This window comes from Galeopterus variegatus, unplaced genomic scaffold (assembly GCF_000696425.1).
Source record: "Galeopterus variegatus unplaced genomic scaffold, G_variegatus-3.0.2 Scaffold4643, whole genome shotgun sequence".
Lineage (NCBI taxonomy): Eukaryota > Metazoa > Chordata > Mammalia > Dermoptera > Cynocephalidae > Galeopterus > Galeopterus variegatus.
The window spans coordinates 142362-165753 of record NW_007730754.1 but is presented as its reverse complement, the minus strand read 5'-3'; the positions used below and the strand labels follow the sequence as shown (position 1 = coordinate 165753).

At 48.6% G+C, this 23392-nt stretch overlaps 1 protein-coding gene across 2 annotated transcripts in view; it reads right to left on the bottom strand.

Moving 5' to 3' along the window:
• The window catches only part of PI4KA (phosphatidylinositol 4-kinase, catalytic, alpha), a 131235-nt gene that overhangs the window by 6901 nt on the left and 100942 nt on the right, over positions 1-23392 (bottom strand). For both annotated transcript variants that reach the window (XM_008588039.1, XM_008588038.1), the window contains 13 exons: positions 18227-18385; positions 17828-17979; positions 15591-15698; positions 14804-14931; positions 13502-13621; positions 13246-13325; positions 12759-12952; positions 11440-11530; positions 10895-11062; positions 9936-9989; positions 4490-4610; positions 2596-2725; positions 1170-1240 (listed from right to left, as the gene is read on the bottom strand). In XM_008588039.1, coding sequence (XP_008586261.1) covers positions 1170-1240; positions 2596-2725; positions 4490-4610; positions 9936-9989; positions 10895-11062; positions 11440-11530; positions 12759-12952; positions 13246-13325; positions 13502-13621; positions 14804-14931; positions 15591-15698; positions 17828-17979; positions 18227-18385 — 1576 coding nt within the window. The remainder of the gene's footprint in view (positions 1-1169; positions 1241-2595; positions 2726-4489; positions 4611-9935; positions 9990-10894; positions 11063-11439; positions 11531-12758; positions 12953-13245; positions 13326-13501; positions 13622-14803; positions 14932-15590; positions 15699-17827; positions 17980-18226; positions 18386-23392) is intronic.

Below are 23392 nucleotides of genomic sequence, written 5' to 3'. Positions count from 1 at the left end.
CCCAGCAAGGTGGGAGAGGGAGAACCTCCTGACCAGGGGACCTGGTCTCCTGGGGAACAAAGATTGGCCTGGCTGTGGTGCCAAATGGGTGCTCCAGCAGGGGAGGGAAGGGGCGCACCATCTCTTCCTCCCTCTCACCTGTTCTTACGTCACCAGCTCCAAGGCTGTCTCACACAGATACCACCTCTGTTCTCTTCTGCTTTAGTGCCCTGGCTGGCTTCTCAGGGCCTCTGGGGTAAGACTCGCCACATGGTCTGGAGCCAGGGGCCGGGGGCTCATGTGCATTGCTGTGTAGTACAATGATTTCCAACTCTTCCCCCCACCTCCCTGGCAGCTGTGGCATTCCCCATGAGGGGAAACAGAGGCCCTGTGTGGATGTCAGGCCTTCCCTGAGAAGCTAAGCTGTCGTCTGAGCTCAACACAAGTAGGAAGAAGTGTTTAAAACCGAGGCCCCATCTACGCCATATCACCCAGAATGCTCTTGATCTCATCTAATCTTGGAAGCTAAGCAGGGTTGGACCTAGTTAGCACGAGGATGGGAGACCACCTGTTACTACTGGGTGCTTTGGGCCTTAAGAACAAAAACTGAGGCCCCACGCCAGGAATCCATGGCCAAGACCAGCCAGTGTGAACGTCTGCACAGGCCGGCCAGGGTTTTGAAAAACAAGTTTGCACCAACAGTTAAAAATGGATTGCTGCACAGTAAAATCTGGATTTGCATCTTTTCTTGAAAAAGCGCAGATCTAAGCACACTGGGCTGGACTTCTTGAATAGCAACAACCAATAGGCGCCAAGGAGCAGCTTCTTGTTCAGGGGGCACAGGTGCCCTGATCTGATGGTCCCAGGACACCTGGGCCATCCTGCCCACCCCCACTGCCTTGTCTGTGTGATCTGTGCTGCTCCTGTTACCCTGGGGTTGAGGAACCCTCTTCTAGGATAATAGCTGTGGAAGACAGTGTCTTGACTTTCAGAAAAACAGTGGGCAGCAAGAAAGACCACAAGTATCCACTGCTGAGCAGCTCCAACTCACTAGGGGCAGATTCTGGAGAGGGACTGGGGTCCTGGGGTGTTGGATGCCTGAGCGGGCTGGCCAGCCACTGTCTCCACACCCACCCTGCCTGCCCGTAGGAAGAGGCTGTCCTGTCGGCCTCGTGAGGCTGCCTGCTTACCGGGCTGCACCTTCACTTCAGACAGAGCCGACAGGCAAGCCTTCTTCCTCTCATCACCTTTAGGGTAGGGCCTGAGAAATAAGACAGAAATGCTTTGCTTTGTCTCTTGTAGTAACTGGCCCTGGGGGGGACAGTCCAGGGCCCCCTCCTGTCTGGGCTACCCTCTCTTCTCAGTTCTAGCTATTCCTGCAGGGCCTGCCACGCCTAGTTCCTCCAGGAGACTACTTGCTGGGATCCCTGCCTTATATTCCTCATCAAGAAGCCTGGACAACCCTTGGGGAACAAGGTGAAACTGTTTTCTGGCTGTCTCTGCCCCTCACCCATGTGGGCTGTGGCTGTTTGCTGTCAGAGGCATTTGGAGGCACAGCTGGCTATGGGCTCAGATAGTTCTGGGCTCAAATGCTGGCTTTGTTATTTACTTGCTGCATGACTTTGGGCAGGACCCTTAGACTTCCTGCCTTAGGATGAGGACAAGAGGGGGTAAACTGAGACATGTGACTATCATGTAAGGAAATGCCACCTCCCCCACCCCTTTATTTTTGTGGGCTAGAAGCTGCCAGTATCACTGCTTTACTCAGTGCCTGGCCCAGGAAAGGGCCTCAAGAGACATGGTACAGGCTACACAGTGACCAAGGTCAGAGTAGCCTGAGCACTGGAGTCAGCCCAGGGAGTGAGGCACCCAATGCTGTCCTGCCTGGGCTCGCCCCCGGGCATGAGGGCATCTACAACTCCATGATCCTGTCCCATACAAATGGGCAATGCTACCAATGTCCAAGGATGGCATCAGACCCGCCTGAATGGAGGGCCCAGGAAAACAATGATGGTGGCTGCAAAGGAAGTCTGGTTTTTCCAACACCATTAGGATTTTTCAGAGCTTGGGGGGAGCAGAGTGGCCTCAAACTGTGGGACAGTGTATGGAATGAAACTAAGATGTGTTCTCTGAAACTGCAGTGGCTGTGCATTTTGCCATATTTTCAAGAGCCTTGAATCCCCCGAGCAGTACTTCCCCCCACCCAGCTGTTCATCAGAACTAGCAGCAGGCCCAGCACTAGAGCTGGAGCCTCTCATTCACTTGGGGTGGGTCTGAAGTGCAGATATTTTTAATCTCCCCAGGCTATTCTTTTTTTTTTTTTCCTTTTTGTCTTTTTTTACTGACCGGTAACGGGATCGCAACCCTCGGTGTCGCGCCCGTACCGGGGACTGGCAACGGGATCACAACCCTCGGTGTTGCGCTCGCACTGTGCTCAGCCAGTGAGCGGGAACCGGTCTCCACATGGGATCCGAACCCTCAGAGGGAGCGCCGCTGCGCTCCCAAGCGGCGCACTCTCCAGCGCGCCACCGGGCCGGCCCTCCCCAGGCTATTCTGACGAGCTGCAGGGACTGGAAGGTGATATCCCAGAGATGGTTTCAAAGTGTTGCCACTTACTTGATGATGGCTGACACATTGGTGATCTTGTTAAAGAAATCAAATTCCCGCTGGTAGAAATCCTTGGCTGGGCCCGACAAGGAGCCTGTGATCTCCTCTACTAACTGCTCCAGGAGGTCACCGATGTCAGCTGATGAGGAAACAAAGCAGCTGAGTCCCTGCGGCTGCTGCAAAGGCCCCTCAAGAAACCCATGGTGTTTCCTGGCGCCCAGGCTGGCGGTGCTTGGAGTGCGCTCTGCAGACTTAGTGTGAGATCACACCACGTCATCTTTGCCCCTTCACTGTGTTGACGCTGGCCATGTCGGTGCCTGACCAGAGCTCAAGGCAGGGGCCCAAGGGCACCAGTCATCATGGACTCCTCACTGCTATGCACTAGCAGTGAGAAAAAACCCGTGTCACTTAAGAATGTCTCTCCTCAAACGATAACAATTATTAATTTTATTAAACACTACCCCGAATATGTGTCTTAATATTGTGTGTGATGAAATGGATGTGCATGACATATCCCTGTCACATCTGAAGCACCTGGTGTCCTGAGAAGCACCTGGTGTTTGTCTGACTTTTGAACTGAACTAACCTCTTTTTCCATGGAATTTTTTACTTGAAAGGATGACTGACAGACCGAATACAGTTATTCAGACTTTGATATATGACAGATGTTTTCTTAAAAATTAACAAAAAAATGAACCTGCCACTTAAAGGAGAACTAAAAATTTTTTTTTGGAAAACTTGCATCTGCTACTGTGAGCTCAATAGCTTCTGGATGCTTAAAACCCTTTCTAATAAGATTGGTGGGGTGTTAACAAATGTGATTTTTCAATGCTGTATAATGAAATGTGTCAATATGTGGAAGATCTGCATAACTCGCTGACCTATATTTTGTAAACAACCCCTGCTTGCTATCACAAAAGCCTCCATTGGTACAAGTGTGAGGTAGACCAGTAGACTTGAATGCAACAGGGCACAAGAAATTCATTGACACTGTTTCAGATGCCATATTGCAATTGACCTTTAAGAAAGTACCTCATATTGACTTTGGTGTACTATCAATGAAGAATATCCTCAATGACCTAAAAGACTACCAAGATACCCCCCTTTTCCAATTATATGTCTGTGCAAAGCTGAATTTCTCACATTTACTTCAACCTAAACAACATACTGGAAGAGATACACAGAAGCAGAAAGAGAATGAGAATCCAGCTGTCTTCTACTAAGCCAGACAAAGAAAAGATTTGTAAAAATATAAAGTAATGCCACTCTTCTTGCTTATTTTTGAGTTTTTTTGAAAGTTATTTTTCATAAAATGATGTTATTTATGTTAACATGTAATAAATGAGCTTACCTTTCAGAAATTTCTCCATTTTAATTTCTAATCCTGGTTAACATTGATAGCTGATGCCCACATAAACCAAAGCTCGGAGGTTCTCAATACGTATTTTTGTTTTTCACGGCTGGCTTGCATGGGGATCCAAACCCTTGACCTTTATGTTACCAACACCTTGCGCTAACCAAGTGAGCTAACTGGCCAGCCCTCAGTAGGTTTTAAGAGTATGAAGGGCCCTGAGGCAACCCCTGGGCTGGCTGGCCCGTCCTCACAGCGTCCCAGGCCACGTCAAGCAGGAGGGAAGCAGCTCCCCAGCAGGAGGCACTCACACACTCTCGTTCAAGTGGCAACCAGAGGGTGGGTGAGCAAAGGTGTATGCAGGAGGGGTCCTGCTCCCACTTTACGTTGAAAGGTGAGAAGTGCCTTGTCAAAGGGTGGGAAGGAGAAAGGTCTATGGGTGGGGGCAGCACAGACCATGGAGGGCACTGGCAGTGGCGGAAGCCTCTGGGCAGCTGCTGAAGGTGTTAAAGACTGGGAGGGAGGCCAGAGGGAAGATAACACAATACTCACGGTCTTTCTGGTGTCCCTCTTCATCTAGATAGATGTTAGTTTTCATGTTCCAGATAAACTGGTGTGCCAGAAGCTGGGATTTGGAGGCTGCCCACAGAATATACTCCCGCACGTAGCCCATCTGTAGGAGAGCAAGGTCCCAATCAGTCCAGGCTTGGAGTCCCTTCTCCACCAAGAAAGATTCTTTCTGACCCAGTGCAGAAGCTAATTCCCACGCTTGGCACACCCAGCAAGAGTGAAGCCAACTGGTTTCCAACCCTGTGGCTGAGCTAATCGGTGGCAAGTCTAGCCCAAGGGCTAGGACACGTTCCAGTTGGGCGTGTGGTCTGCAATACAAGTTTAAGTCAGCATTTGTCTCCTCTATTTCTTCTCCCTGGATTTAAGAACCACGACTCTCAAACCAATTTCTACTCTTGTCAAGTACAAGAAACGAGTAGGTTGTGTACTAAAAACTCATTTGTAAGCTGGTTGATTAAAACAACGTTTCAAAGTGGTGGACAGGTCCAGAAAACTCTATTTAATGAAGAGCTACTGCCTTCATGAGTCAACACAGCTATGGTCACCATCCTAAGGCCCTCTCTTCCTTTTCCTTCTGGGTCATTTTCCACTACTCATATGAGTAACTCCACTTTTGATTACCATGTCCTATGTTCTAGGTTAAAAAAAGGTGGGCTGGTCTTTCTGGGAAGACTCCTGGAGAAGTCTCTCCTCCCCTGCAGTGGTTTGTGGCTACCCATCTGGTAAAGTATTCCATGGACAGATGTTCTCAGTTGGGATTCTCCATTCTAACTCAGCAAATGAACCTAAAGACAAACTATGAATACTCAATCTGTAGTGCTTTTAAATATATTTGCTTTATAATTCTGTAAACATCAACAGAATTCCAAAGTCAAAACTACTAAACATGGTACATACCTGCCACTTCCATCTTGTTCTCTCCCTCCCTGGACATTTTTATTAGCTCTTGGCTTATTCTTCCTTTTTTAAAAACATATAAGCAAATATGCATATACATTTGTATCCCCACAAGCTTAGACTTAAAAAACATTTCCCTAAAAATGGGAAGAAAGAAACCAGTGAAGCTAGCTAAGTCCTGAATTGGTATAAGCACAAAGAGAAGAATCATTTCAGGTGACTTTAGGATAGAGTGATCTGCTCTGACAAAGGTGCAAGAATACATATTGGGAAAAAGACAATCTCTTCAATAAATGGTTCTAGGAAAACTGGGTATCCACACGGAGAAAAATGAGACTAGTCCCTTACCTCTACCCATATACAAAAATAAACTCCAAATGGATTAAAGATTTAAATGTAAAGCCATGTTCAGATCCCCATATTGGCCAGCCAGCTAAATAAATAAATCAATAAGTAAACAAACAAACAAACAAATAAACACACAAATAAATAAATAAATAAACGTAAAACCTGAAACTATGAAACTACTAGAAGAAAACATGGGGAAATGATTCATGACATGGGTCTGGGTGAGGATTTTTAAAATAAGACTTCAAATACACAAGTAATAAAAGCAAAAATAGACAAGTGGGATCACATCAAAATAAAAAGCTTTCGCACCTTGAAGGAAACTGTTAACAGAGTGAAGAGACAACCTACAGAATGGGAGAAGATATCTGCAAACTCTATATCTGAGAAGGGATTAATATCAAGAATATATAAGGAACTTAAACAACAGCAAAAAAAAAAATCCACTTGAGAAATGGACAAAGGATTTTAATAGACACTTCTCAAAAGAAGACATACAAATGGCCAACAACATAGAATCCACTTGAGAAATGGACAAAGGATTTTATTTTATTTTTTATTTTTTATTTTTTTTTGTCTTTTGTCTGTGTCCGGCAACGGATCGCAACCCTCAGAAAAAATGTTCAACATCTCTAATCATCAGGGAAATGAAAATCAAAACAACAATGGGATACCACCTCACTCCAGTTAGAATGACGTATTATCAGAAAGACAAAAGAAAAGAAGTGTTGGTGAGGATGTGGAGAGGAGGGAAAACCTACACACCGTCAGAGGGAGCGTAAACTAGTACACTCGTTATTGGAAAACAGTATGGATGTTCCTCAAAAATTAAAACTAGAACTACCATTTGATCCAGCAATCTTACGACAGGGTATATACCCAAAGGAAATGAAGTCAGTATGTCAAAGAGATATCTGCACTCCCATTTTTATTGCAGCACAAATTGCAATAGCCAAGATATGGAACCAACTTAACTGTCCAACAACAGACGAATGGATTAGAAAAACATATACACAGTGGAATATTATTCAGCCATAAAAGGAATAAAATCCTGTCATTTGCAGCAACATGGATGGACTTGGAAGACAATGTGTTTGAAGTAAGCCAGGCACAGAGAGACAAATACCACATGACCTCACTTACATGTGAAATCTAAGAAAAAAAGTTGATATTATAGAGGCAGATAATAGAACAGTGGTTACCAGACACTGGGGAGGGGGTTGGAGAGGGAGGGAAAACAGGAGGGCTGGCCAACAGGTACAAAATTACAATTAGACAGGAGGAATAAGTTCTGATGTTCTATTGCACAGTAGGGTGACTGTGGTTAACAATTAAGTTTTGTATATTACAATGGCTACAGGAGAGGCTTTTGAATGTTTTTGCCACTAAGAAATGATAAATGCATGGTGATAGATACATTAATTATCCTGATATGATTATTATACAATCTATATATGTTTCAAAATATCAGACTGTACCTCGTAAGTATGCACAATTACAATGTGTAAGTTAAAATTAAAAAAAAAAAAAAAAAAGAAAAAGAAAAGGAGTGATCTGATTGATGTCCTTAATGGAGAATATGCCAATGACAAAAAAGCAAAAAAATTCTAAGCCAGTTTTCAGTAATTATATTGTTAGTAACAACATTGGTATTGTTATTTTGAAACTATTAAATATATAGTACAATAAGGCAAAAATTAATATGTTAATGTTGTTAGCAACCAATATTTTTAGTGTTAAAATATTCAAACGCAGGGCCGGCCAGGTGGCACACTGGAGAGTGCGCCGCTTGGGAGCGCGGTGGCGCTCCCGTGGAGGGTTCGGATCCCATGTGGAGACCGGTTCCCACTCACTGGCTGAGCGTGGTGCGGGCGCAACACCAAGGGTTGCGATCCTGTTGCCAGTCAGTAAAAAAGAGACAAAAACGAAAAAAAAAAATATTCAAACGCAAAACAAAATGAAGTGAATAACTTCAGAATCCTACATTTGAATTGTATATATCAGTATAATGTCATGATGTATTTTTTTCTTGAAAAAGTTTTAAGCTCTGCTACTGAAAGGCCTGGAAACAATGACCAACTCAATGGCAATGAACATTCTTAGCATTCAATTAGGATGTCTCAATACCATTTCCCACTAAAATGAACCAGAGTTTTTTTGAAACTTGGTTGATTCCAGGTCTGAGGTGAAAAGAACAAGAACCTAGATTATTTGGTCATTCTGGAAAGGAAGGAGGCTCTCAAAGACTAAAGATCGAAGAATAGAGTAGATAATCTGAGAGGGTTCTCAGCAGTTGGAAAGATGGGCATCAAAAAGAATAAAACTTAGAGGACTGATACGCATCAAATGTGTCCAAACCCATGAGTTTATAACGATATTTGGGAAAAAGATAAAAGAAAAACTCATTGGTCACCTTTGGATAATGCTAAGGAATTAAGTCATTATTTTGAAAACAAAGGAACAAAGGAAAATAAATAAGGAATTTTTTAAAAAAGCAGCTTATATAAAATACGGTCCAAATAAAAGAAACTGCAGCCTACCAGCCCCTCCCCATGCTAGATGCAGCCCCCTCTATGCCTCTGCACGTAACGGTGGCTCCCTAAGTCTCCAAGTGCTAAACGCAGACCACTGAACATACAGGCTGGAAAGGGGTTTATTCTCTGGGGGCAGCCAGCGAGAGTTCACGTGGAGACACTGGGCCCTGGCTCCTGCTCCTTCCTCCCCTGGATCAGACCCTTCTGCTATGCCCATACGGAAGCAGAGAACACCAAGTGCTAAACGCAGACCACTGAACATACAGGCTGGAAAGGGGTTTATTCTCTGGGGGCAGCCAGCGAGAGTTCACGTGGAGACACTGGGCCCTGACTCCTGCTCCTTCCTCCCCTGGATCAGACCCTTCTGCTATGCCCATACGGAAGCAGAGAACAGAGCAGTAAAGGGAGGACAACACTTGGAGGGGAGGGGAGGGGAAAGGAAAAGGGGTTCCTGGAGAGAAGGTGCCTCATGACAGTTTCATGTGTGCTAGACCAGTGCTGAGGCCTCAGCTTGACAAATATGGCTCCACATGGTATCAAAATCACTGCTCAGCGTTGGAGGGAGTTTGGCAGCTACCCAGTTAGGACAGTGAATTGTTCCACAGGACTCGGTCTTTCAAGAGCAGCTGGCTACTGTTCTAGAAGCACTTTGGTCTACGGACCCTAGATGGAGCATCACACCAATCTACAGGGAAGAAGCCAGCCCCCAGGACACCCAGCCACAGTGATCACAGCCCCTGTGGCTAAAGGAAATGGCAACGGGCAGGTGGTTGGGCTGCCCCAAGGCATAAGCAGTGTGGGCTCCTAGTTGTGGTCACTCCCATGGGTGTTTTCTGTGCCAGGCTCTGTGCTAATAAGCAGTTTATGTACACGTTACATTGTCGTGGGCTGAATAGTGTCCCCCCCCCCGCCAAATTAATATGTTGAAGCCCTAACTCCCAGTACCTCGGAATGTTACTGTATTTGGAGGTAGGGTCTTTTAAGAGGTATTAAGGAAAAATGAGGTTATGAGGATAGGTCCTAATCCAATATGACTGGTGTCCTTATAAGAAGAGGAATTTAGGACACAGACATACACAGAGGAAGACCATGTCCATCTATAAGCCAAGGAGAGAGGCTTCAGAAGAAACCAAGCCTGCTGACACTTTGATCTCTGACTTCTGTTCTCCAGAACTGTGAGCCAGTGAATTTCTGTTGTGTAAGCCATCCAGTCTGTGGTACTTTGGTATGGCAGTCCCAGCAGACTAATACATATGTCACCTCTTCTAACCCTCCTCACCACTTCCCATTGAAGAAACGAGGGAGCTGGATTCCCGGAGTTTAGTTGACCTGCTGAGACCCCCATCCAATGAGTGGGGAACCCAGGCCAGGCTTCCTACCCTGGCTGGCAACACTCACAGAAGCTGCTCACACTGCAGAGCAGACTTGGGCCTCAGGTTGAGAGAGTGGGTGAGCAGGGCCTCCCCTGCGCAAGGCACTGGTGACTAAGGGACAACCACGGGGGGTGGGGAGGAGTGAGAGAAGTGCAGGGACTGCAGTCATGGCTGGGTAGCTCTGTTCCTGAGGGAGGACCTGTGGAGAGGGCCGGAGACAGGCTGGGGACCAGGTTGGGCATGAGGCTGGGATGGCACATATTGACACAGCCTTACCTTGTCATACCTGAGGGCCTGCACAATCTGGGGGATGTAGAACAGGATGGCATCCTGCGGAAGAGGAGAATCAACCATGACCTCCAAGGCTAGAACAACCAACATAGACCCATGCCCCAGGGCCCCACCCAATGCCAACCCTGGGCACTGGGACCTGCCCATGGGATGTTGTCCTCGTTGAGTACCATAGTGGGACTGAGAACTAGGGAAGGCCCAAGGGAAGGCTCAGAGGATAGCAAGGAAAATGACTAATGGCTTGAAACACATGATTGGTGAAAAAAAGTAAAAGGAGCAAGGCTCCCTCGCCGGTGAGGAGAGGGAGGAGCCTCTGGTGTTCCTTATGGAGAGTTTGCCTCAGGAAATGGGCTGCAGCTTACAGCAGACTCCGTGATGCTGGGGCTGCAGTGAGGCAGATTCTAGAACAGTCTACTGGCCCTCCCCCAACCATCATCATGGCTGTCATGTAGGGTCTCCAGGCTCCCCATGAGAGTAGCTGTTGGGTTAAAAAGCACAGATGCACTGTCTGAGGAGTTGGCTAACCAGTGGCCTGAAGCTGACCCACGTGCCACCTCTAGAACCAAACTCAGGTAAACTTTCTGTTTGTTTTGTTGGGAGGTATTTTTTGGTGGCTGGCTGGTACAGGGATTGAACCCTGGACCTTGGTGCAATCAGCACCATGCTCTAACCGACTGAGCTAACTGGCCAGCCCTCTTTTTTTAACTCAAACACCGAATTAAAGTTAAAAAACAAATATAAGTAGAAACACATCTGAATTAGAACTAAATCCATCTTCTACAACCACCTGAACAAAAGCAGGGAGTGAAGACAAGTTCTCAGATGGACCACTATTTAACTAAGCTACCTCCCAGCTGACGATGAAGTCCTGCCTTTCATTTCTCCACTTAACCACTCCCGGACAGTCCTACCCGAGACCGGCTCAGGCAGGGCCCTGGGCTCACCGGGGGGAAGGAACGCAGAACTTTCACCCCGTACTGCGCCGTGAGAGGGTGCGGTGGGTACATGCTGGAGAAGTAGGAGAGGCCTGTGGGCGGGTCCGTGGGTGCCCAGCACAGCACGTGGCTGAGCTCTGGTGCGTCAGCATCAATGGTATGCCAGGTGACGAGGAACTGGGGAGAAAGCAGGGAGTCAGTGTGGCTCAGCAGTCCCCGGGGCCCCTCTGGAAATACCCAGCTCATGGCCACACCACAAGGATGGCCAAGAAGTGATGCTTATAAGGCATTTATAACAATGTGGAAAATGCTTCTGACACATTACATAAAACAGCATAATTGAAGTTAGGTTGAAGTGTATGAATTTTTTTTAATCATAAATATAATAAATGTTACTTACTACCAGTGAAAAACACAGGAAGTTAAAAAAATCATTCATACCACTGAGGTCACCAGGTCACTGCTTTGTCTAGTTTCTAGTTTCTAGGCATTTATGGATGCAGTTCTGTTTTGGTGCAGTGCAAACTCAGGCCCTGGCACCTGGGCTACACTACCTTGATAGCTTCAGGGATGTCACTAACAGCTCCTGGGTCCAATCGAACCAGACGGGTCACTTCATTCCCGATGGCTTCAGTGTTCTTAAACCTATGGTGCACAGAGGATGTGGGTGGATGTGGGTCTCACCATCAGACAAGCGCCTCCCACAGTCATGGAATGTGGGGAGCTGGAGAGAAACGCTGAGCTGGAGGCACTCAGATCAATATCAGGTGACGCTAAATGTTCTACGCTACCAATATATTGATGGTCTGAATGCGTTTAAAAAAAAAACAGCATTATGATTGGCTATGAGGAAATTCCCAACTTTCTCAAATAGGAATTATCCTATACTTACTGTTCAAAGGCCTCCTTTTACTGTCCTTGCCTTTAGAACACCCCCACCTTTTATTCTTTTTCTGTACTGTACTCCCCACACCCTGGTCCTCCACGGAATCAACGTCTTAGTCCCTAGACGCTGGGCCATGATGCACCTCACCCACCGGGTGAGAAGGCAGGTGTAGTTTTCCAGTGTTACTCCCCCAGGCTAATTCAAGACAGGCTTTCCATCAACACCGTGTTCTGAAACAATGCAGAACTAGTTTGTGGTCCTGCTCCAGAAGATCAAGTTTGGGTTCACAGTGAAGAAAGGTCTGACCCTGGACACATTCACAGGGGGCTGTAAGACACGCTGGTGGGATTGCTAAATGGGGGGCCTCTGCCATCCCTCTCAGCTACCATCAGTCTAAGAGTACAGTGAAGAAAGGTCTGACCCTGGACACATTCACAGGGGGCTGTAAGACATGCTGGTGGGATTGCTAAATGGGGGGCCTCTGCCATCCCTCTCAGCTACCATCAGTCTAAGAGTTTGGTCCCTTTCAGAGTTGCCAAGGGAGAGTTCACAGGACACTGGGCTGGTGGCCACAGTGCATGTCTCCTCAGGGTAGGCTGCTGCTGAAAGATAATATCCAGGGACAAACTCAAACCCTCCCAACCCTGTTTCTGCAGCCCACCTCCCTTGCGTGATAGCCTCTACATGCTTCCTATCCTCCATGAATTAGATCGTAGACCTGAATTCACCCTGATACTACCTCCACGGGCTCCAGGGTGCTGCAGCACCCAGGTAGGAGTCTGACAAGATTGCAAGGGTTACTGTGTAAACTGCATAGAAAGATTAAGTGACTGTCTTGTGGCTGGAGGACTAGTCTGCTAGATCGCTTCCCAACTGTCCCTGGTAGGGCCCACATCATGCTCCTTAGCACTCATGACCCAGACAGGAAATGCTCTGCATTGGACCTTTGGCAAGGCCCTCGTCAGGCAGGAGTGACCAGGGGCCCACCTAGCTGGTAGCTGCACAGCCAGGTAAGGAGAGATGCTCCAGGCGAGGTTCACGTTGTCCTTCCACTGCTTCTCACTCAGGCTGATATACTTGGACCTCCAGTTGGCCACACTGTTCTCTCCGGCCTGGTCCAGCTCTAGCTCCGGGGCTGACAGTGGGTTGTACCACGTGATGAGACGCTCAATCTCAGTGGCCTAACAAGACAAGACACAATGCCTGATACACCTTCTTTTTTTAAAAACAAAAGATGACTGGTAAGGGGACCTTAACCCTTGACTTGGTGTTGTCAGCACCATGCTCTCCCAAGTGAGCCAACCAGCCATCCCTATATGGGATCCAAACCCATGGCCTTGGTGTTATCAGCACCACACTCTCCCGAGTGAGCCACAGGCCGGCCTGATGCACCTTCTGTAGGCACCCCCTTGTCACCCCCACCCTGGTGCTGTGTTGACAGGTGACAGGCAGTGACTGTGCCTGTGGGCCTTACCAGCAGGGACAGCAGCAGCGTCCTGCGCTTCATGTAGTACTTGTGCAGCTGGGAGCCCCGGTTGGTTTTCTTAGACATGCCTAGGGAGGAATAACAAAAGCACAGGTGTAATTCTCGGAGGCCACCTGCCTGCCCTGAGTTTCTAGAACCCAGAGGAAGCTTTCAATGCTCTGTTCTACCATCTGAGCAAATGTCCATCAGGCTGCCAGGACAGTGCCTCGGATATAATGGATATAGGCAGAAACCTCCCACTGACCTGACTTCTTGGAGATGGTCGACATGCCACTGGAGAGGGGGTAGGTGTTGATCCAGCCTTGTGTGGCTTGTTGCCGAGAGCCAACAGTTATGTCCAGGTTGCTACGAGTGTCTTGGTTATCTGAGGGCAAACACATTGTCGATTCTACAATGAGGGGCTCACAAAAAGGCATCACAAAAAGTAAACTGAGTTTTCACCAGAGATAAGGCAATCAGTGGTAGACCAGGTACTTTCTGGAGCCCTGGAATTGATGGAGAAGGTCTCTGTGAAATAGATGCTCTCAGACAGTGAGTTTTCCAAATACCTGGGAAGTTCTTTATTTTAACCATTCTAGATGGAATGCTTTCTAAAATTTATTATATTCCTCCAAGCCTTTAAAATAGAATAAAACAAATATCATCATTTATCTTGATAGATTATGGCAGTTATCTGATCATCTGCATTGTATTTTCCTTTATACAGTGATAACTTGAGGGCCTGTGGAGGCGGATTATAGGGGCTGTTTCCCCTGTGCTAAGAGGAGCCAGAAAGGTGACTTAGAAAAATCACTGTGTCTGCCTTTAATTTTCCTTTCCTTTTCCCACTAGTCAGGTTGTCAGCGTGGGTCTGCCTATAGAAACCCCTCTCCTCATCTCTCAGCTGTGCTGTGTAATCAGCTACGTGCTCAGAGAAACACGAACGTGGCTTCCTTGTGGAGGTTTGCTCTTGCTTACACCTCAGCGTTTTCCTCGGGTGCTCCCTTTCCTTGGAAGGCTTTTTGTCCCTGTCCACCCTGCTAGCTGCTATCCATCCTTTCAAACTCAGCTCAGATGTCTTTTCTTCCAGAAAACCATCTCTGACTCCCTAACTCTAGCTGGATCAATTGTCTGTACTCAAGGGGTGCTCCCACAGTCCCCTCATTGAAATGACCTATCGATCTGACTGTATCCTACTGAATGAAAATGGACCGTGCCTTACTCATCTTGGCCCACCAGCCTTAGCCCAGTACTGGCTTGTTAGCCTCTCAGTGGGCCTCTGTGAATGGAGCCGGAGCCGGAGCTGGTGCGGGAAAAGTGAGGCTCAGTGGTGTCTGCTCAGAGGCGTGCTGTGCTTGGTCACGCTCCTCAGGGCAGGAGCAGCAGCAGCCAGGCAGGTGCTGGGCCTCCAACGACAGACCCACCAACTGTGTGGCATGGCCAGGCGAGGGCTCAGCTGGGCCCTGACTGCTCTTCTACGCCTGCCCCTTCAGGGCTGTCCACATGGTGCCCATTCTGCCCTCCTTACTGCCCCATGAGCAGCCACACTGCTGCAGGCGATACTTACCTGGAGGAACAAGCTGGCTGGCAGTCAGGTACTTCTTATCTGAGAACATGGCAGTCCAGAATTTAATCATTATGCTTATGTCTTCACGCAGCCTCTTTTCTCCTTGAGTCGGGAACTTTGGGGGACAACTACAGACAAACAACCACAAGAGAACAAGAGTTGAGTGACTGGCCTCAGGGGCTAGAAGCCAGTCACATAAAGCGGTGGGAAGTTACATAAATGGTCTCTTAATGACACGAGGTTAGCCCAGAGCTAGTCATCCCGTGGCAAAGTAGGATGATTTTAGAGCCCTCTCATGCCCACCTCTTCCACTATTCTCAGCGACTTCTACAGCTTTTGGCTGGATGGTGTGCTGTGGCAGATCATGACAACTGAGCTCTCTACATATAACAACAAAGCCTACATTTGCAAAGCCCCTGGCAGTAGGTATTTGCAATCCTTTGTGTGATAACCATTCACATGAACAGGAAAGTTAAATGGCATTCACTTAATCTCTTAAATCAATGCAACTGAGGGAAAATTTGTGTACATCTGGTTGGGAGGTTAGCACTAAGTACACATATGTGAACATACATGCACATACATGCACACACATAGGGACACATGGCACAGGGCTGAGGATATTCAAATCTAGTGGCCCCAGGTCTGCTGAACAAGAAGTGGGAGAGCATAAACCAGGCAAACTGTGTCCTCTTGTGTGTGACTTCCTGGTGGTCTGGGAAAACACGGCACTGGGTGGGGCTGACTGTCCCTGGACCCCACACACAGCACACCTTCGGGGGAGTACCTGAAGTAATCAAAAGCGGTCGAGTAGATCTTCTCTCGAAGCACGTTGCGGATGGTTGCGTTTGGAACCACGTCAGCATGCAGGAGGGACAGCCCCAGGGTCAGCAATCTGAGGGAGAGGCCCCAAGGGCTAGTTAGAGCAGGAACCCAGGCCTAGGGATGTACCTGTGAGTGGCTTTGTCTCCTGTGCAAAGCCTGTGGCCCTTGAGCTCAGGGAACATCTTGGATGGCAGAGCCTGGAGGGGGACCAGGTGATTACTGGTCACAGATTTCTTTTACCCAAAAGGTCTCAGGAAATTTTTTTCTTTTTTAAAAGATGACTAGTAAGGGGATCTTAACCCTTGACTTGGTGTTGTCAGCACCATGCTTTCCCAAGTGAGCGAACCAGCCATCCCTATATAGGGATCTGAACCCGTGGCCTTGGTGTTATCAGCACCACACTCTCCTAAGTGAGCCACGGGCTGGCCCCTAAGAAATAGTTTTTTTTAACTTGTACTTTTATTGGGAGAAAAGTGAACAATTTTTGTGTTAAACTGCCTGGGCCACAAACTTTGTCCTCATAAACTATCTGTAGACTACTTCCTGAGGTACACCTGTATATGAAATGAAGGTAGTACATTTAACTCGAGTTAAAAAAAAAAAAAAAAAAAAAAAAAAAAAAAAAAAAATTCCCCCAAAAACACCCCAGCCAGGCCTGCTCCTGAGCAAGGTGGTGAGAGGCACTGCTCCTACCCTTATGGAGCTTAGAATGGGGGTGGGGGAGACATCAGTAGTCCCAGTGGTAGGTGAGAGACAGAGACAGAGACACCTATAGAGCAAAACGCCACTGTCAATCTCACAAAAGAGAGGTCCAGTTCCGACGGGGGCTTGGCCAGAAGTATAGACCCTAGCTGTTGAGAGGTCTGGAAAGGTCTGGCAGTGAGATTGGCCCTAAGGAGGAGCAGCTTTTACTTTGGTAGAAACAGGGCAACCAGGGTCCAGGAGTAAGTGGCTGTAGGAGACAAGGATGGGGTGTTGGAGTTTTGAGGGGCACAATGGTCAGGCTGGGCTTGGGCTAGTGCAGGAGGAGGGGCAGAGCATAAGGAGGCTACGCCACAGAGGGCCTTCCACTCCAGCCAGAGGCACAGTGCCACCCTGCACCTGAGCCACAGGGAGGGCCTGTAGCAGGGGAAAGGGCCACAGTTGGGCAGCTGGCTGGTACTAGTGAGAGTAGCCAGGAAGAACCAAGGCTGTAGATGTGGATGAAAGCAACAGAGGCCACACATGTTGTGGGGAGAACCAAAAGTATCCATGTCTGGCTATGTATGAGGTCGGAGGATGGGGAGGGAGGGCAAGAGGTAGGCAGGCTGTGCGCCGGGTCATGCCTCTTCGTGCATTTAGGAGGCCCGCCAACCCTCAACATCAGAGCTGCTTGCCTGCGTAAACAGGGAGCCAAGAGGGCAGGCTTGCCCATCTCTATGGCAATTGCAGGCTGTTGTGACAGTCCAGTGAGGATTTTTCTTTAGTCATTCATTCAGCATGCATTTTATAAAAATATAGGTCCGTGACAGGTCAGAAATTAAGAAACAGAGAACTGGATCTTTCCTGCAGCTGGTTTGAGAAGCATGGCCCCAGTGGGTGGCAGTGGGCTATGGGGACACAAGTTTGGAGCTCAGGGGAAGGGGCAGACAGAGGAGGCAGTAGAAGTGAGGGCCTCCACTGTGCCTGGGTTGGTGATGGGGACCAGGTGCCACAGGTTCCAAGGAGAAGTGCTGGACTAGAGGAGCTGGAGGTAGGGGACACAATAATCAGCCCAGAACGAGTTCACCTCAGTACAATTAGGAAGGATGTTTCGAAAAAGCTTCCCTTTCTCTTTAGGAACAGATTGCTGAAATTTGCTCCACACTCTACAGAAGCGGCTGGACTAGAGGAGCTGGAGGTAGGGGACACAATAATCAGCCCAGAACGAGTTCACCTCAGTACAATTAGGAAGGATGTTTCAAAAAAGCTTCCCTTTCTCTTTAGGAACAGATTGCTGAAATTTGCTCCACACTCTACAGAAGCACCATGACACACATATGCCCCACACTCCACTTGACACACAGACACATGCCCCACACTCCCCGTGACATGGTATATACATATGACCCACACTATATGACATGGCACACACACACCTCTCCCCCACCCCATCCCACTATATGTGACCAACACACACACCCAGGGCCTTAGTGACCCTCAGAGGAAGAGAGCCCTCACTTGAATCGGGGCCCGATGGCCGCCACATGCCGGTTCATGCTCCCCTTGGCTCCGCCAATGTTCAGGGACATGGAGCGCTGCAGCAGGCTGGAGAAGATCTCCACTTGGTCAGAGCTGCAGTACTTGGCGATCTCAAACCGTTGCACCAGGAACTGAGCAAGAAGAAAAGCATGCTGCGGTGATGGGCCAGGCCAGCCCAACCCCAGCGCCAGGCGAGCCAGCTGAGGAGGGGCTCTGGGCTGACAGGAGGGGCAGCAGTGCCTGGGGAGGGGACTGGAACAGTCATCCCCTCTCTCAAGTCAGGCAGTCTTAAAACCTAAAGACCCCAGGCCCACCCATCCCTGGAGGAGCCTTGACCCCTCATGTTGAGTGGGAGGGGCAATGGGGGTAGGCTCGTACATCGATCCAGATGTAGTGAGGAGTCACTTCGGGGGGACAGGGTTTGGGCTGACTCTCTTCTGATGCTGCCAGGGGGTCTGCTTCCTTTATCTCAGCAGAAAACAGGCCGAACTTCTGCTCCACCGTCATGTGCCAGGCCCCTGCCATCTCCCGCATGAACTGCAAGAGCAGAGCAAATGTCAGCCCCTCTGTGGGGCACAAAAAGGGCGTTACTGTTTTGTTTTATTTTTAATTAGAAAAGTAATATATGTTCACTGAATAAAATTTAGAAACCGAGCAAAGTGTGAAGAAAAAATAAAGATCACCTACAACCCCACCTCCTGGGGGTCATCAACATTAGTGTCTGGTGTATTTCCTTTCAGCCTTTGTTCCAGGCCATGTCTTGTTTGTCCCAGTTCAGGGTGCTGGGAGGTGCAGGGTGTGAGGTGGTGGCACACCTGTGATGTGCCCAATGCCATGGGGCCCTCCACAGGCACCATCTAGGTGAATCTTCTCCACAATCCTGAAAACCCTCTGTGGTTGTGCAGGTGAGGTCACCTGCTCGGGCCTCTGAGCTGCAAGGGCAGGACACCTTCCAGCTCCACAGCCAACTGCTTTTCTCCCCCAAAACAGGCCCTGCACACACCTTTGTTCTGCTAACAGGCCCTAGAATCACCAAGGGAGCCAAGCGGAGCCACCTACAGCTGCCAGAGGCCAGGCCCAGGGGTCGCATGGCCATGCTGCTCCCATGGCCCAGCCACTCAGCCGGGCCCCCTTCCTTGTGGAGGCATGAGGGGCACCCAGGTGGAGCAGAGTGGTGGCCTGGAAGACATGAGGGGCTGAAAAGAGTAAGGGGTGCCAGCTCATACTTGGAAAGCACCTGCAGTTTATGGTTGTTTCTACAGGGAAGACCAGGAAGGAGCCAGTGAGAGTTTCCATCCCTCTGTTGGCCCAACAGCACCAGCTCCTTCAAGGCTCCAGACTCCTGTGCAGAGGTGGCTGGGCAGACTGGTGAGTGGGGCAGACACCCAGTTCCCTCCCTAGCTGCCACCCCTCCCTCCTGCCTCATGATTTGGCTCAAGGTAGCAGTGACCAGTCACTAGTGCTCTCATACAGACTCCCTGCAGCTAGGGTAGCCATAGCTCTCATGAGCACTAGTGAGTGAAGTGGGAGTTGACTACAGAGGGTCTGGGGAAGGAACCCAGGGCATGCTTTGTAGGAAAGCCAGGGCAGCCATATTCGCCTTCCACCCTCTGCCCTCCTTCCTGCCTGGATGCCATGAAGGTAAAGACAAAGGGCATATACTCTAAGAATGGCAGAGTTGCAGATAGGAGCCTGGGGTATCAACAAGATGCTCAATCTGCCTCTTCCCTCTGAGCCGTCCACAATATGAGGATGAACTCCTGGTGGTCGAGGCACTGCAGCTTGGTTTTGGCTTCTGGCAGCCAGACATAAGTCTTATGGTAGAGTACGAGGGAGCAAAAAAGTGGGGGAAGAGAGGAACTCCAGAACTGACAGGGCTGAGGAGCCTCAGCTAGAGGTCAAACTCCTACTCACTCACTCAAAAACCACGTCCTGGTGGCCAGCTCTGGGCCAGGGCCTTCCAGGCTCTGGGAATAAAGCTATAAACAAAGACAAACATCCACACAGTCTATGGCAGGGGCCACAAATGTCAGGAAAGAGCTATGGACCTTGGACACTGACGAGTGCTAAGGAGAAAGCAGCAGTGTAAAGGGATGCATGTTTGACCTTTCAGATAGGGTGGCTGGGGATCCCAGGTGGGGAGGGGGTATCTGGCACAAGCCATGGACGAGATGCAGGAGTGAGGCATGGGCCCTCTGAGAGGAGGGAACAGGTGACACAGCCTGAGGTGGGGGCAAGCCCAGTGACACCCAGAGTGGCTGCAGTGGAGCAAGTGAGGGGAGCAGAGGGCAACTGACCCACATCTCACTGACTTGCTCTGACTCCTGAGGAGAAGCAGGAAAGGGCTGGGTGGGAGCAGGGAGTCCAGCAGCTGCCTCCAAAGTCCAGAGGAGAGACATAGGAGGCCAGGCTGGGGGCAGCAGTTGGGATGCTGGGAAGTGGTCAGATTCTAGATATACTATAAAGGTCAAAAGGCAAAGCTGACAGGATTTGCTAGGACCATTTGTGGGAAGTGCGAAAAAGGGTGTCAAAGATGGCTGTAAGGAATTTGGTCCAAGGAGGGGGAAGGATTATGCTGGCATTTACCACAATGCGGGGATGAGTGGCCAGTGCAGGTGGCATCTGGAGCTGAGTCAGAACCTGTCAAGCTGGGGACGCTGATCAGCTGCAGGGGGCAGGCGGCTGGAGAGATGTGCCTATTCTGAGGGTGTCAGGGCTGGAGTAAGTGGCAGCAGTGGTGAGACTGCCCAGACAGGGAAAAGGAGCCCTGGATCACAACTGTGTTTAGAGGTCCCTAATGAGCTCAAGGGGCTCCCACTATTCAGGAGGATGAAAGGGTTACAAAAATTACAAAGGTAAAAGTCCCAGGGAGGGAGTGTTATCGCCCCACAATAGTTGCTTTCAAGACCCAAAACTATGATGGCAGTTGTGAGCAGACTTCCTGGGGCTGATGTGTGCCCCCTCTTCACCTGAGACGTGCTCGGTGAGGTCTGTGCTCCATCTTTCTTGCCACCAGGCGTCCCCACGGGCTCATCCAACCCACTCCTATCTGAGGACCAAACAGGGAGGTCAGAGGTTCAAGGGAACCTGGGTTAAGAAAGTGAAGGAGGAAATAGGTGGATCTTCTGGGCTTCAGGCCCCAGGCATAAAGTGAGGGATGACAAGCGTGGTCCGAAGCCATCACCCTGCCCTGTGAAATGGGAGCAACAGCTGCAGCCCCTACTCCAAGGGTCCACATGAGGTTTGAGGCTCTGTGGAGCAGTGTGTGCAAAGGAATGCTGAACACAGCAGGGCTGCCTTCTTGTAGTCACAATCTGTGGTGAAACCAGGGCTTCCAGAAGATAGCCTAAGAGGAGGGCCATCCTTGTGCCCTCCTGAGAAGCGGGAGTCCGATCGAGAGAGATGGCGTGTGCAGACAGGCGTGTCCTGCTGCCTGCAGGATGTGGCAGGCGTTGGTGGGGCTGACGGGCTCCAGGGGGGTGATGCTTTGCTGTGCGGGCTGTCTCCCATTTTACAGAAAGTTAGGTGTTCCTGGCCCCACCAACTAAACACCCATAAGCCACCAGTTCAATGACAACTGGAAACACCTCCAGTCAGTTCTGAAAGACCCTGGGAGAATTCCTGATAAACAAGGTGGTTTGATGGTCCCAAAAATAAAGTCCTTGCAGACAGAGTACTGGTGCTGAGGCCTGGAACAGCCCGCACAGGGTATGTGTGGGTAACACTTCCTAGGAATGAGTCCCTCCTGAAACCAGGAGGAGGATGTCCACCGGTGTGAGGGAAGCTGTGATCGTTAGCCAGGACTACAGTCCTGGGCTCCACGGAGAGAAGAGAGAGACATGCACTGAGCCCTGCTCAGGCCGGCATGCATAGGAGCTGAACAAGTAGTTACTATGGAGCCCTCATTCAGTTATTTTGGGCCATGAATTTGAGTACCACACAAGGGATCACAGTTCTTTCCCATTTTAGTGGAATAAAGGCCCTAGACTCTAGTGAGAAGGTCAGGCTCATAACTGGTCCCCAAACTAAGATGTAATCAACAAGCTCATTAGCTCTGCATCTCCTCAGAATGGAAGAAAAGACATCAAGATGCCACCAGCCATTGTCTCTGAAGTTAGGGCATAGATCTTTTTCTTTTCCTTCATTATTCTCATACCTTCCAACTTCTCCGTCATGAGCATACATTGCTTTTATAATAGAATTTTTTTTTTTTTGACCAGTAAGGGGATTGCAACCCTCAGCACGGTGCTGCCCGCACCACGCTCAGCAAGTGAGCGCACCAGCCATTCCTATATAGGATCCAAACCCACAGCCTTGGCGCTACCAGCGCTGCACTCTCCCGAGTGAGCCATAGGGCCGGCCCAGAAAAAAAATTTTTGTTTTAAATCCAGCAATACAAAAATCGCAGGAATAAAAGTTGAAAGCTCCCCCATCCCCAGGCACCCCTGGGCCTGTACAGGTCAGGTCTTTGTCTAAGCAAAGACAGGGAATGAGAGGACACAGATAAGACAACCACGAGATGCCAGAGCCAGTGCTGGGTCTCGGTACAAGTGGTTGGAGAAGGCCTGTCATAGGCCAAGGGACCTGAAGCCAGCCAAGCTATTGGTGACGGCAGGGACAGGCAACACAGACCAGAGTCTGAAAGATCCCAAATGAAGCAGTAATTTACTTGACATAAAAACCCTTCCATGATCTCTCTCCCAATTTTGCTAGGGTGAAAAATAAAAAAAGGGGGGTGGGGGTGGTGGTGAGGTGAAAAGCAGGAAGAACCTGACCTTCCTGCTAAGTCTAGCCCCTGGGGTGGGGAGAGCCACTGGATGTAAGGAAGACCTCCTACTCTAGGAAAATGGAATAGCAATGCTCCTCAATCACCAGGTTTTCTATGTACAACGTCCAGTACACAATCAAAAACTTTCAAACAGTGGAGAAAAAAACCAACAGAAACTGACCCAGATCAAATACTAGAACTAACAGATAAAGATTTTAAAAGAATTATGACAAATACATTCGAAGCTTTACAAGAAAGGATGGAAAGAATAAGTGAAGATATAGAGAAACTCAGCAGAAAATGTAAACTGTAAAAAAGAACCAAATAGAAATCCTAGATCTGAGAATCACATCTGAAATAAAAATATATAAGCTGGATTACAGCAGAATGAATAAGGCAGAAGAAAGGATTGGTGAACTGTTTTGTACACAGGCCAATAAAAATTAAACAAAATGAAAAGGAGAGAGGAGAAAAAAACCGATAAAGACTAAAGAGAATGTCAATGACCTACGGGATAATATCAAGTCACCAACATGTGTGTACTTGGAATCCCAAAAGGAGAAAAGAGAGAGAATAAGGTAAAAAAAAAATTTAAATAGTAACTTAAAATTTTCCAAGTTTAATGAAAAGTTCAAATCTTTAAATTTAAGAAGCTCAATGAATCCCAACAGGATAAAAACACAGAAAACCATACCTAGGCACATCACAGTCAAACTACTAAAAATCAAGGGTAAAGAGAAACATCTCAAAAATAGCCAAAAGAAAAACAATAGCCA